The 12,331-nt window shown below is 30.9% G+C and overlaps 1 protein-coding gene across 3 annotated transcripts; it reads right to left on the bottom strand.

The window, feature by feature from the left end:
- Nucleotides 1-578: 578 nt before the first annotated feature.
- On the bottom strand, nt 579-4,933 carry LOC101208289 (probable polygalacturonase). 3 transcript variants are annotated; one of them, XM_011652764.2, is made up of 7 exons: nt 4,563-4,933; nt 4,265-4,394; nt 3,144-3,461; nt 2,938-3,058; nt 2,663-2,837; nt 2,472-2,542; nt 579-1,812 (listed from the first exon to the last, which is right to left on the bottom strand). In XM_011652764.2, the coding sequence occupies exons 2-7, from the start codon at nt 4,277-4,279 to the stop codon at nt 1,139-1,141; spliced, it is 1,374 nt and encodes a 457-aa protein (XP_011651066.1). In that variant the 5' UTR covers nt 4,280-4,394; nt 4,563-4,933; the 3' UTR covers nt 579-1,138. The 3 variants fall into 3 exon arrangements, with proteins under 3 accessions (XP_011651066.1, XP_004134229.1, XP_011651065.1); XM_004134181.3 differs by lacking the exon at nt 4,563-4,933 and having other exon boundaries at nt 4,265-4,522; XM_011652763.2 differs by lacking the exons at nt 4,265-4,394; nt 4,563-4,933 and adding an exon at nt 3,840-4,230.
- Nucleotides 4,934-12,331: the final 7,398 nt, after the last annotated feature.

Raw genomic sequence — 12,331 nt, 5'->3', positions numbered from 1 at the left:
CTAAAATATAACAGGCAAATCACAGAGAATGAACTGAAGTTCTGTCCTACCAGAACGAATCTTCAAATTTAATTCTGCAGTCATTTTGATGAACAAAAGCCCATGTAATCACTGAATGAAAAAGAACCCAATATATCCAAAACTGATGGCCCATATGGCAAATGTCCCAAAACAATCTAAAGCAGAGTTAAGAATCATGTTTAGGCAATGTTTTCATTCTATCAGTGGGTTGCACCAATAGAAAATGTAAAAGGACAATAAGACATCTGGTCAATTACATCGTGGCAACCTACGTCAGATTCCAATACTAGATTTAGAACAAGCAATAAGTAATACATAAATCAATCATGAGAATAATGTTTAAAGAATTAAAGATATTTTAATATGAGGAAGAAAGCCTGAACAGACAACTGAGGGCAGATGCAGATGTATAGGCCACCAGAACATTAACAACTTCAGACATCAATAAGGGGCATGCCAGTGGAAGGTTGACATGTGGAACCTTGTTTGATTCACATTCCATGATGCTTATAAGAATAGTAGCACTCAAGCAGTAGATAAAAAATTACGGAAGGAAATGACCAGAAAGGATGATTCATTAATAAACATAACAGGAAGAGGAAGAGAAATAAAATGTATACTTGAATTGGAAAAAAAAACACCCATCTTAATTTACTAAACAAGCAGTAGAGTGTCACCAAGATCCCTTTATTCCAATCACTTGGCTCCACATGAATTGCTTTTCACATCAACTAGAGTTTTATCCTTTCAGCCCTTCACAACAAATGAACAATTTACAGTGAAATTACAATGCACCAAGCTCTTGAGGAGAGGGGGAGGGAGTGGGAATAATTTAAAAAAGCAACACAAACGATACCAAAAGACCTGTAAAATCACTACCAAAAATTTCCTTACACGTGAATGAAGAAATGGAACTGTACAAATAAATCTGCAGAGTGCAACATGGAAGAAAGCAAATCTAAGAGAATGAAGAAACAAGTAATCTAGACATGTGGTTTTTATTTGAAAGAATCTGGCTTGACTTGGAGAAGGCAATGGTTGAAAGTTTTGGTATTTTCCCTCATGTAGAATGGGGGTTGAAATATATATTGGTGTACCCTTGGAAAGGAAAGGGTTTTCATAAAACAGCAGTCTTTCCAGTTGAATTCACAAGGGGAGAGGCTGCTGAGGAAGAAATTGAATATGGAGTACTGAGATCAGAACAGGGTGGGGGGATCACAGATTCTGAAAAGCCAGAAACATCTGAACAGATCCAAGAAGTGGAAGAAGATGAATTGATTGAAAAGGTAATGTTGGATAAATAAATTGAAGTGAAGGGAGATTCTTGTATCCCAGAAAAGTTTCCAGCAATTTTAATGTTGGTGCCTCTCACATTCTGTAAGGTTATGTCCTGCACAATTGGAAGAGCATTAGGATCATACTCATCATCCGGATGTGACCCGAAGTGACCAGAGGCACTGAATGCCGTCGATATGTTTTCCATTTCAACATCCGAAACAACTATTCCTTTAATGTAACCCCCTCTTCCCTTGGTAGTTCTAATTTGAATGCCAATAAATGAGTTGTTCAGTTGTACATGCTCCACAAGAACATTAGATATCCCACCAGACATCTCACTACCAAAGGCAATGGAAGAACCTGAAGATGACTGAAGGTGGACCCTTCTAATGTGTATGTTTTTAGATGGTCTGCCATAGGCAATACCATACTGATCCCAACCACTCTTCAAGGCAATGGCATCATATCCTGTGGCAATGTTGCAGCCCTCTATGCATACATGATCAGAGGAATCTGAAAGCACCAATCAAACTTTATTTAGAAAAGAATGCTTCTCCACCTCATTAATTAGAAACAAGAAAGAATAAATTGCAAAACACTAATTTTAATTCTTGGATTGATGATCATTAATGGAGCCATGATGTACTGTATGTCTAAATTTGTTCCGCCCCACAATAAATCCTTTTGATCATGATGGCATCCCACTACGCGTCATAAACTCCTAACAGAATCTTATTTCTAAATTCAATCCAACGTCACCATTTTAACAGTGCCAAGTTTCTTAAATTTTACTGTAAAATTTATCACCATAGACCTCAGGCCCCAAATATAAGAACTTGGTATATTGGGACTTTTTTTTATAAGAGGGCATTGTTTTTCTAAGATTACATGATGTTAAACAAGTGTTGATAGTACCTAAAGTTTATAAACATATCTGTTAACAGTCAACTGCTCATAATAGCTTTCTTGATGGCATTTTCTTCTTTGTACTAAGTGCTGTGTGTGTGCATGTGAAAGTGAGATAAAAGAGAGATTCTTCAATGGTGCTCAAGCCATTCAGCCAATTGATGTATCACAACAAACGAGAGAGAGAGAGAGAGAGTGAGAGAGAGCCCATCAACAATAGTCACACAAAATAACAATGAGATGCTGAAAATTGAAGCATAACAAACCTGGGACTATTCCAACTGTGTAGGGAGATTCAGAAGGTGCAGAGACAGAGATGTTGTAAACATAGACGTTACTGCACATGAAAAACTTTTATTCAATACAGATTCTCTGACAATCAGCAAATAGACAAATCAACAAGGTGAACACAATCAGCAGAGGCAGAAGAAACTGATCACTGGTTGTTATAGCATACCTGCAATAGACTGGATGAATGTTATAGGCAGGAGTATTCAAGAAAGTGAGGTTTGAAACAACTACATATTGAGAATCCTCAAATTCCACGAGGTGAGGGCGGCTGTAGTTTAATGAATGAGAGCTGAACCAATTCCACCAAACTAAACCCTGTCCATCAATGACCCCATCATCACCTAGCACATCCAAAATCAACATGATATCACTAGTTCAGAGGAATGCATATCCACAAACTATATTCAGAATAAAGGGTTAGATTTTAGGAGAGCAACAAACCTGTTATTACAACATCTTGTAAATTGTAACCATTTATCAAGCTCCGGTATCGTTTTCCTGGAACTTCAATACCTCTCCCATATGAAGGCAAGGGATTGACAAGTTCCCAATGAGATGGGTCCTGTTAAAGAGAAGATCAATGTGTTTCAAAACAATGCCTTCAAACAACTACTTGTTTGAGCACCAATCCATGAAGAAGAACATACCTGAGAGCCAAGAATCACAGCACCTTTTTCCAGGAAAAGAGTAAGGTGGCTGGTAAGATTAATGCTTCCAGTAAGCCATTTTCCAGGTGGAACATAAAGCTGAGCTCCACCCTTATCAGCAAAGGATTTAAGATAGAAAATCGCATTTTGGAAGGCAATGGTGTTGAGAGTTTTGCCATCTCCAACAGCCCCAAACTCCAAGATAGAAACACTGTGTGGTCTTGGATCTAATGTTGGTTTAGAATCGCACTGTCCCACGAGCTCTTCACCGATTATTTTTGCAGCATTGCTCAATTGTAGAAACAAAAGCAATGCCACCTACAGAAAAAAAAAAAAAAAAAAAAAAAAAAAAAAAAACCAAAAGAAAGAAACTTAGGGGCAACACCGTGAATTGATTAAATCAACCAACTACAAGAGATAGACAACAAAGAAAGGAAGCCAAATACACCTAGAACCATAACTACATTGAAAAACAAAAACTTTGCAAATCCCCACAATTGCAGATTCAAGTTCGAGAATAAATGAAAAAAATAAAGTGATTGACATAACCACTTGCAAATCAAAACACCTACATGAATATGAAACTAATCCCACAAGAAGAAAAGCAGATCAAAGAGAGATAGAATCAACAATTAGAGAAATCAATAACGTGAAAGTAACAAAATGCAGAAGGATATCAAATCTAGAAATTGAAACCTGCCAGAAAATCAACATCAAGGAAATGTTCAAGGAGAGGAGAGAAAGAGAGAGAGAGAAGGGGAAAAAGGGTAATAGCGGAAGAGAAGGGAGAATACAAATCACGAAAAGTCAAAAAGGGTTTCTGGACCATCTGTAAAGAAAAACATAGATAACAGAGCAAAAAGAAAGAACCCGAGGTAAACTGATGATGCTGGAAGACATTGAAAAACAAGAGTAAGAACCCACAAAAAAAAAAAAAAAACACACACACACACACAATCAAAAAAAAAAAAAGAAAAACGAAAAGGGTTTGTTCAGAAATCAACAGAAAATAGCATATGGGGTTGAAAGATTCGTAGAACAAAAGAATCGAGTAGTAGTAGTATATAGAATGAGAAAAGAAGAAGAAGAAAAAAAACCCAGATAAAAAGAAACGTACTTACTAGCAGCATCCTCATTGGTCAAAGCCAGAGACGACAATGACCAAAAAGAAAAGAAAAACGAGATGCAGAATCCAAAACGCCGAAGGAGAAGGGGAAGGAAGGCAGCGAAAATCGGCGAGGGAGAAGGAAGCTGAAGCCGGAAAAAGAAAAAAAGGAAGAAAAAAAAAAAAGGAAAAAAAGAAGAAGAAGAAGAAGAAAGTAAGAGAGTAAGGAGGGAAATGAAAATGGGTATTGGAGGAGATAATAAGCATTAATGATATAAATGCGATACAAAAATGAATAATAATAATAAACTTACAAAAGGGAATTGTGAATGAAGGAAGAAAGAAAGAAAGAAAGGGAAGGACAGTATAGAGAAATGAAATGACAGCTTTCTAAATGCACAAACACAACACACAAAGAGAGAGAAAATTAAAAAAAAAAAGAAAAAAAAAGTGAGGGGGAGAGGAGAATTTGGGTGAAGAAATTGTGCCCTTTGGTGTTAGTTTGTTAGATTAGAAGAAGAAAGAATTAATTTTTGTTTTTTGAAAAAAAGGAATAGAATTAATTAGAAGTAATTGGGAATTAGGGTGTGAGTGTGTGTGGGTTGTGAATATGATTAATAACGTCTGTCGCCGACAAAATTGTTTGAAACGGCCCTCCATCACAGGAGGATTTGAGAAGAAAGAGAGAAAGTGTGTTATGTTATGTCTCTATACTGTAATCTTTATTTTATTTTTTAAAAATGAATAAAATGAATAAAATGTATGTTAATGTAGTATGAAAGAAAAACAGAGATAATTTGGAAAATTACGTATATGTGTTTGGGTTTGATGTGTTTATTATATTTAGGGTAAATGTGAAGCAGTAGGAGGAGGTATATAGGTGGAGAGTGATGATTGGGTGAGAGAGAGGGGGAAACGTGGAAGGAAAAGAGAGGAGGAAAGGAAAGGAAAGGAAATGAAGGGAGAGGTGTTTGGAGGAGGAGTTGGAGTTGGAGTTGGAGTTGGAGTTGGATTTGGGAGTGCATGGGATGGGGGCAATGAGAGGGCATGTGGGATGACAGAAGGAGAGTGGGTCCCTGAATCAATGATAGCGGAGATGCCAGGCTGGCATCAATCACTTGACAGAACAACAAACAATCACCCAACACCAACACCCAACACTCACACACTAACGAATAACATTAACATCTTCTTCCACACCCTCTTCCCTCCTCTTTCATTACTTTCTTTTCTTTTCTTTCTTTTCCCTTTTTTACTATTTTACATTTCTTTCTTTTCTCTCCTTTTCTACTTCAATTCCCTCTCCTCACTCCTCACTCCTCATCACTATATATATATATATAATTCTATCTACCTATACATTTATTCTACTCTCTCTTCTTTTTTTCTTTTTTTCTTTTTTTGTATTATTATTATCAAAATATTCATATTTAGGCTAATATATAGTTGATGTTCATGACTATAATCAAAATGTTCAGACTTCTATTTTCAACTTTGTTATAATGCAAAATCAAATCTCTATTTTTATACCTATATGTTTAAATATCTTCCTTTTCATTTATATCAAACTTAAACATTTAGAAGGAACAAAGTACAAGCTTTCTTTAATTTAGGATACAACTGTATAATAATTCAATCAAAATGTAAAATATATATATATTTAATTTCCATATCCATCAATTATGCTTTGACAAAATGATTGATAAGGAGGAACATATTCTTATGACTATATCAATATATACATACATCTTTTTTTATTGTTCTTATGAGGGTCCTAAATGCAAGATGATGTTTCAATAACATTTTATATATATATATATATATATATATATATATATATATATATATATATATATATATGTAATATCAAAAAAAGAGAAACAATGTCTATCTATTTTCATAATCTAACTAGATTGAACCAAAAACTTCAAATAGCTAGAACAACAAGATAAAATTCATTATAACCAACTCCATTTATGTAATATGATTGAATTAATTTTGAGGTGCTCAAATGAAATTAAAATTTTGGATTAAATAATTGAAGTGTGAAATCACTCAAAGATTAAGGAAAAAAAAAAGAAAGAGAATGATAAAAATAAATAAAGGTAAGGGGAAATTAAAGAGGGAAAATTGAGATTAGAGTGTGCTTTAGGGGGCATGGAATCAGATATTTAGATTTATAGAAATGGCCTGAATTATTTTTTGTCCATATTTGGGCTCCATTTCATTGTCTCTTTCTATATTATTATTTTTATAATATGTGTATATATATATATATATATATATATATATTACTCAATTCTAAAAGCAGCCAGCTATGTGAAGCTCAACACCCACCCAATTATATTCTATTTTTTAAAAAAAAAATCAACAATAAGGTGTGAGTTAAAGTGATTAATTTATTTAATTAATCCCAAAGTGTAAAACGTAGGTTTTGTTTAATATTTGAGGTTTTTGTTTTCTACCATATTTATTAGAGATTCCCTGGAACGAACGGCCGAATGTTTGGGTTTTTTTAGAAAAGAAATATCAAATTTTGGTTTAGTCCGCCGGAAAGTTGGACCGTTTTGATTCCGATGTGCGGTGGCGGCGGCGGTGGTGGGTCGTCGATGAATCGGACTACAGGCTGTCAAAACACATCAGCACATGCACATTTACAATAATGGCCTTTTTTTTTTTTCTTTTTCTCTTTTGGATTTTTCTTGGATGCCTCTTGGTGTTATAGATTTGCAATTATTGTTTTTATTTTTTTGACTAAATATATATTGGTTGGTTTAGTATTTAATGTTTATGGTACTTTTTTTTTAATTGAAAAATAAATAAATCAATCAAACATTTGATGGTTGATATTATCATGTGGTTTATTTAAAATATCCAAGTATTTAAATGCATAAATAGAGAATTTCTTGAGAGTGAAGGTTAAATCACTATCAGAAAATGAAAGAAAGAAGGATAGAAAATTTGAATTTTGTTGGTTTATGTTTATGTCTTTATTTCAAATTTATTCTTAGTATTCAAATTTGAAAGATGATTATGTGTTTCGTTTTGGTCCTAATTTGTTTTAATCCTGACAAATTTATAATGGAGTTTTGAGTTGTTGTATATTAATGGAGGATTAGTTCAATTTAATATGTTGGAAACAATCATTTGGTAAAGCAAATATTATTAAATGACAAAATAATATACCAATAGTCTTCTTCTTTTACCAGCCTCTACCAATCTTTTAATTTGTTTCTACCACTCGTCTCCTTCACTCTATACACCTCTCTCTCACTTGATCTCTAAACGTAAAATCCTATTCAATTGTGATTTTCTTTTTTCTTTTTTCCTAAAGAGAATATAATGCTTCCACTCCCAAGGTTTTTTTTTTTTTTTTGTATTATTCATCTATTAGCATGGGATAAAAATGGTAAGAAACACCAAAATGTGTCACCCCCTAAACAAGTTATGATTACAATAATTGAGAAAGAGAATGAAAACATAATTAAAGGAAGAATTAAGTATAATTGGTGTGTGTTTTATTACAAAATAAGGAGTACATGATAATGGAAGAGGACACCCTCTGTCCATTGCCTTTTCTTGTTTGTCTTCAACTACCATACCAAATATATACATACACCCATCCACACAAAATAAAACCTTTTCTTTTTCTTTTCTTTCATTTTATTTCATTCAATCATTTTATATTTGGTTATTAAAAATACACATTGTCTGTCAACAACACCTTTCTGAGTGTGCCTATATATTCCTTTTCCAGTTTAATTACAAACTTGGTTTATATTGGATTCACCATTTGAGTCATTCTAAAATAGATGAAAGGTTTATTAATTAAAAGAAATATCATACACACCAAGTATTGCTCAATGTTTAGAATTACTACATACTTATAATATTTAACCATTATTAACAACTTGATGATTGTCAGATCAGGTATGGAGAAAAATGCTATGTTATCAACTTATGACTTTCTAAGTAGTAAAAAAAATATATATTTTTTAATTTGAACTCTAAACAATGAAGACCTGTTTAAAATTTTAGGTTTGAGTTATTCTATTTTAAAATTTTACAAAGAGTTCAATCCCTTATCTCATGTGATAAAATATTTTAGACGGAATGATATTAATTGTTTAGTGGTTGAGAGTGAATATATTTCACTTAAATAATCGAGATTAGAAAAACTATTTTCATAGTTTATTTATGATAGATCGTAATAGATTATTATATGTATTTTGATAGAAGAGATTATGTTATATTATTTTATTTATAAATATTTTTTAAAAAAATATCATTTAAAATAATTTCTCGTATTTAATTTTTGTGTTGGCATGAATACCATGAAATAAATACATATAGAAATATAAAGTTTGTAAAATTAAATTACATGAGCATTCACATCTAACTGCCACCCATATAGCCAAATACCAAACATATATACATATACACAACAAGAATTTAGAAACATTTTCAAATACAATGAAACAAAATAATTATAAAGTATAATAAGATTCTGTATTTGTAAAATAGAAATTTATTAATGTGTCAATATGAAAATTTGCTATATTTTTAATAGTTTTGTTTAATTCTCTCCAAAAAAATTATTAGGAAGCATACATTAAAAAAGCAGAAAATTTAAAGCAAAATCTGAAAGAGAATTGACATTTAGACATTCAGAAACCAGACTTAGTGTTAAAATGGTTAACTTTGTGAGTTTGAATCATATAATAATATATAACAAAGTTTGAATTATTGATAATTTGAATGTTTTAAAATGACCACAACAAAGAGATAAAATGATTTAGATTTTTCTAGAAAAGAAGAAAGAAAAGAAAAAGAAGAAGAGGTGACCAACGGACACTTTGAATTTCATATACTATTATTATTATCTTCAAAATACACCTTCTTTCTTTTACCATTTCATCTCCACCATTCATTTCTCTATACCATCATCCAATTACCATTTTTAAATCCTACTTTTAATATTCATTTTTTTAAAAAAGAAAAAAAAATCTCAAAGCAAAATTTCAAAATCCCCGTCTTTTTTAATATACATGTACATCATGAGTTTATACATAGTTGAGGACCTTTTACTCTATAAAAATTTTATTTAGATAAACATGCATACATAGTGTGCATGCATATATACACAATAATATAATGCTAGCAAAGTTCATAAGTTTGAGATAAATAAACTAGTTTATAACAAAAAGAAAAAATCTAGAACAATGTTGAAATAACTAAGTTCCTCTCATCTACTCTCTCTCTTTAATTGCAAGAAACTAGGACCCAGAGTTTTGAGAGAGTTCAAAGTGTTGTGGGAAAATATACATGGAGGGATAAGTGAAATGGGGGTATGAATTAAGGAGAGCAAAGAAGTGAAATGAAGATGAAGAGTGACAGATTTATGTATGAATGAATTGAATTATTTGGATATAGATATCATTCATACATTACATATGATATGAATAATAATTTTAAAAGGTGGAAATAAATGAGATATTAATGGTAAAATAAATATAAAAAGTATAAAAAGAAAATTATAAATATAAGAGAGAGAGAGAGTGATGGGTGGTGGGGAATTTGAAAATGGACCAATGAAGGGCAAAGGGTTCATTCAAAGATAGACAGTTTCCATTGCTGGGAGCTTCCCCCTATCACAGACATACCCACATGTTACTACAGCAACCCTAATTTTAGCTATCCATCGTAAATTAAATATATAAAATCTAAATCTATATCCATATCTAATCTTGACCCTAAAATCATCATACCAATTACATCTTTTAAACTTTCAATTTTTCTTACTTTTAAATCTTCAAATTTTGCTATGCTTTTGACAAAATTTAGTTAATGAGATAAGAATTACATTTGGTTTGGTTTCTAATACTTTTTAACCTATGATTTACCTACAAATTTATTGTTCATACTAGTAACCCAATTTTATACAACGAGCTAACACAATAAACAATAATTAAAAACAATAATTTATTGCTTAATAAATATCCACAGTGCCCCATATTTAATATATTTTAACTTATACAATCAACTAACACAATTTAATATAATATAGGAAAATGATAACTAATTAATATGATACTAATTTGCAATGACAAGAAAGTTTGATCAAGCTATATAGACTAATCAAATGGGTATAAAAATCAAATTGAAATTAAGATGCCCCTATATGGTATTTGATTAATAATAAATTTAAGGTTTGAAGAACTGAACCACAAATAGAAGAGAGGAATTAGAATAATTTGTAGAATGAAATGTATAGGAAAGGAAAAGCAATAGAATATAGACATGAATTATTATTATTATTATTATTATTCATTTAAGAAGAAAAATTGGTTTTGGATTATTGGATTTTTTTTGGAAAAGACAAAACAAACAAATAAATAATTACACATATAAGAACAAGTCACAATCTGTAATTTAATTTCTACAAGTTTTTTTTTTTCTTTTGGTGGAGTATCTACCATACAAGGTACAAAGACCTATGAACAATATACTTTAGCAATCTTCAACAAACTGACAACCAAATTTATTGCTTCACACAAAATTCTATTACTCAAGTTAATTATAACATTAATTATTAGTTTATGTCAAAATTTCAATTCTACCAACCATGATTTAATCTAATGTATAATTTTAGAAAGAGATTTTATTATCTTGTGCTAGGCTAAAATATACTCTTCAACTATAGTTAACTTTAAATTTTTAAAAATTTATAACGATATAAATTTGAAAATTTGAGTGCTAAAGTTGAATAAGATAAAATGTAACGTTGGTCAATTAATTAAAAAAAAAATGTGGAAAGGAATGAAATTAAGGGAAAATGTTGGGGATAAATAAGGTAAGGGGGAGAGGGGTATGATGGGAATTGTGGAAGAATGAAAGCCCTGGTAGCAAAAATTGGTATATGATATTTTGTTGTCTTCATTTGGAAAACTTCAAAATCTTAGCTTTCAAATGAGGGTCCAAAAAAATTGCAATTCAATCCCTATTATTATTTTCTCTCTCTCTCTCTCTCTATGTAGTTTCATGTGCTACTTTGGCCTCCCCATGTTCATGTTCTCTTCTAACATCAACATCAATTCCCCAATGGGACCAATAATTCAATTTTTCAAACACAAATAATCAAATTTTGAGGTCACAAAATTAAAACAATTACAACCCCCTTGGCCTTCATAATTGGGGATTTCTTTGTATTTTCTTTCCGAAATTATTAATCTTTTGTGTCTAAACTTTCCTAAAAATGAAAGTTTTAATTATGTGGTGTAGTGATGGGACTACCAATTGATAATGGATCATTTTGATTTCATTAAATTTGTTTTTGTTAACAATAATACTTTAATATCAATATGGTTGTAGTGATGGGACTAGCAAATTATAATTTTAATTATATAATGTAAATAATGTAAATAATGTAAGGAAATGAAGACTTTGAACAGTGAATCAAAGTTTCATTTGTTTGTTTGTCCAACATTTGAAATTTTGTCTAATACATTTTTCAAATCTTGTATGAATGATATTTAGAATCATGAATAGAAAGTCATTAGAAAGATAAAACTTCTAATTCAAATGAGTTCATTTAAATAACAAACATATTTATGAGTGATTTAAAAGGGTCAAAATCAATTTTATCATTTTTAAAATTAATTTTGATGAAACAAAATATTTAACTTATTTATTTTAAACAACTTAACTTCAATACTAAATTCTTATTGAACTTGTACATTTATCGAGTAAATCCTTATTTTTGTTTAAGAAAAGCTTCCTTTTAATTATACCCTTACTTTCTATATTTACTAAATAACTTTTATCTTACTTTTTACAAATATCTTATAACTTTATATTCCAAACATAAGCTTATTAACCACGATCATGTTAAACTCTAATTATTCAATCGAATAAACATCTAAAACGGTTGAATTCATCTTAAGAAAAAAAGGTTTAGTGTGCAGTTATATACCTGAATCATAGTCAAAAGCTCAACCAGATTGGAAGCAATTTTGTAGCTTACAAAGTTGTAGTTATCTTAAGGTTCAAAATCCAACACACACACCATCCTCAATCATTTTGG

This window comes from Cucumis sativus, chromosome 3 (assembly GCF_000004075.3).
Source record: "Cucumis sativus cultivar 9930 chromosome 3, Cucumber_9930_V3, whole genome shotgun sequence".
Lineage (NCBI taxonomy): Eukaryota > Viridiplantae > Streptophyta > Magnoliopsida > Cucurbitales > Cucurbitaceae > Cucumis > Cucumis sativus.
Note: the sequence above shows the minus strand (reverse complement) of the source record. Positions and strands in the feature narration are given on the sequence as shown.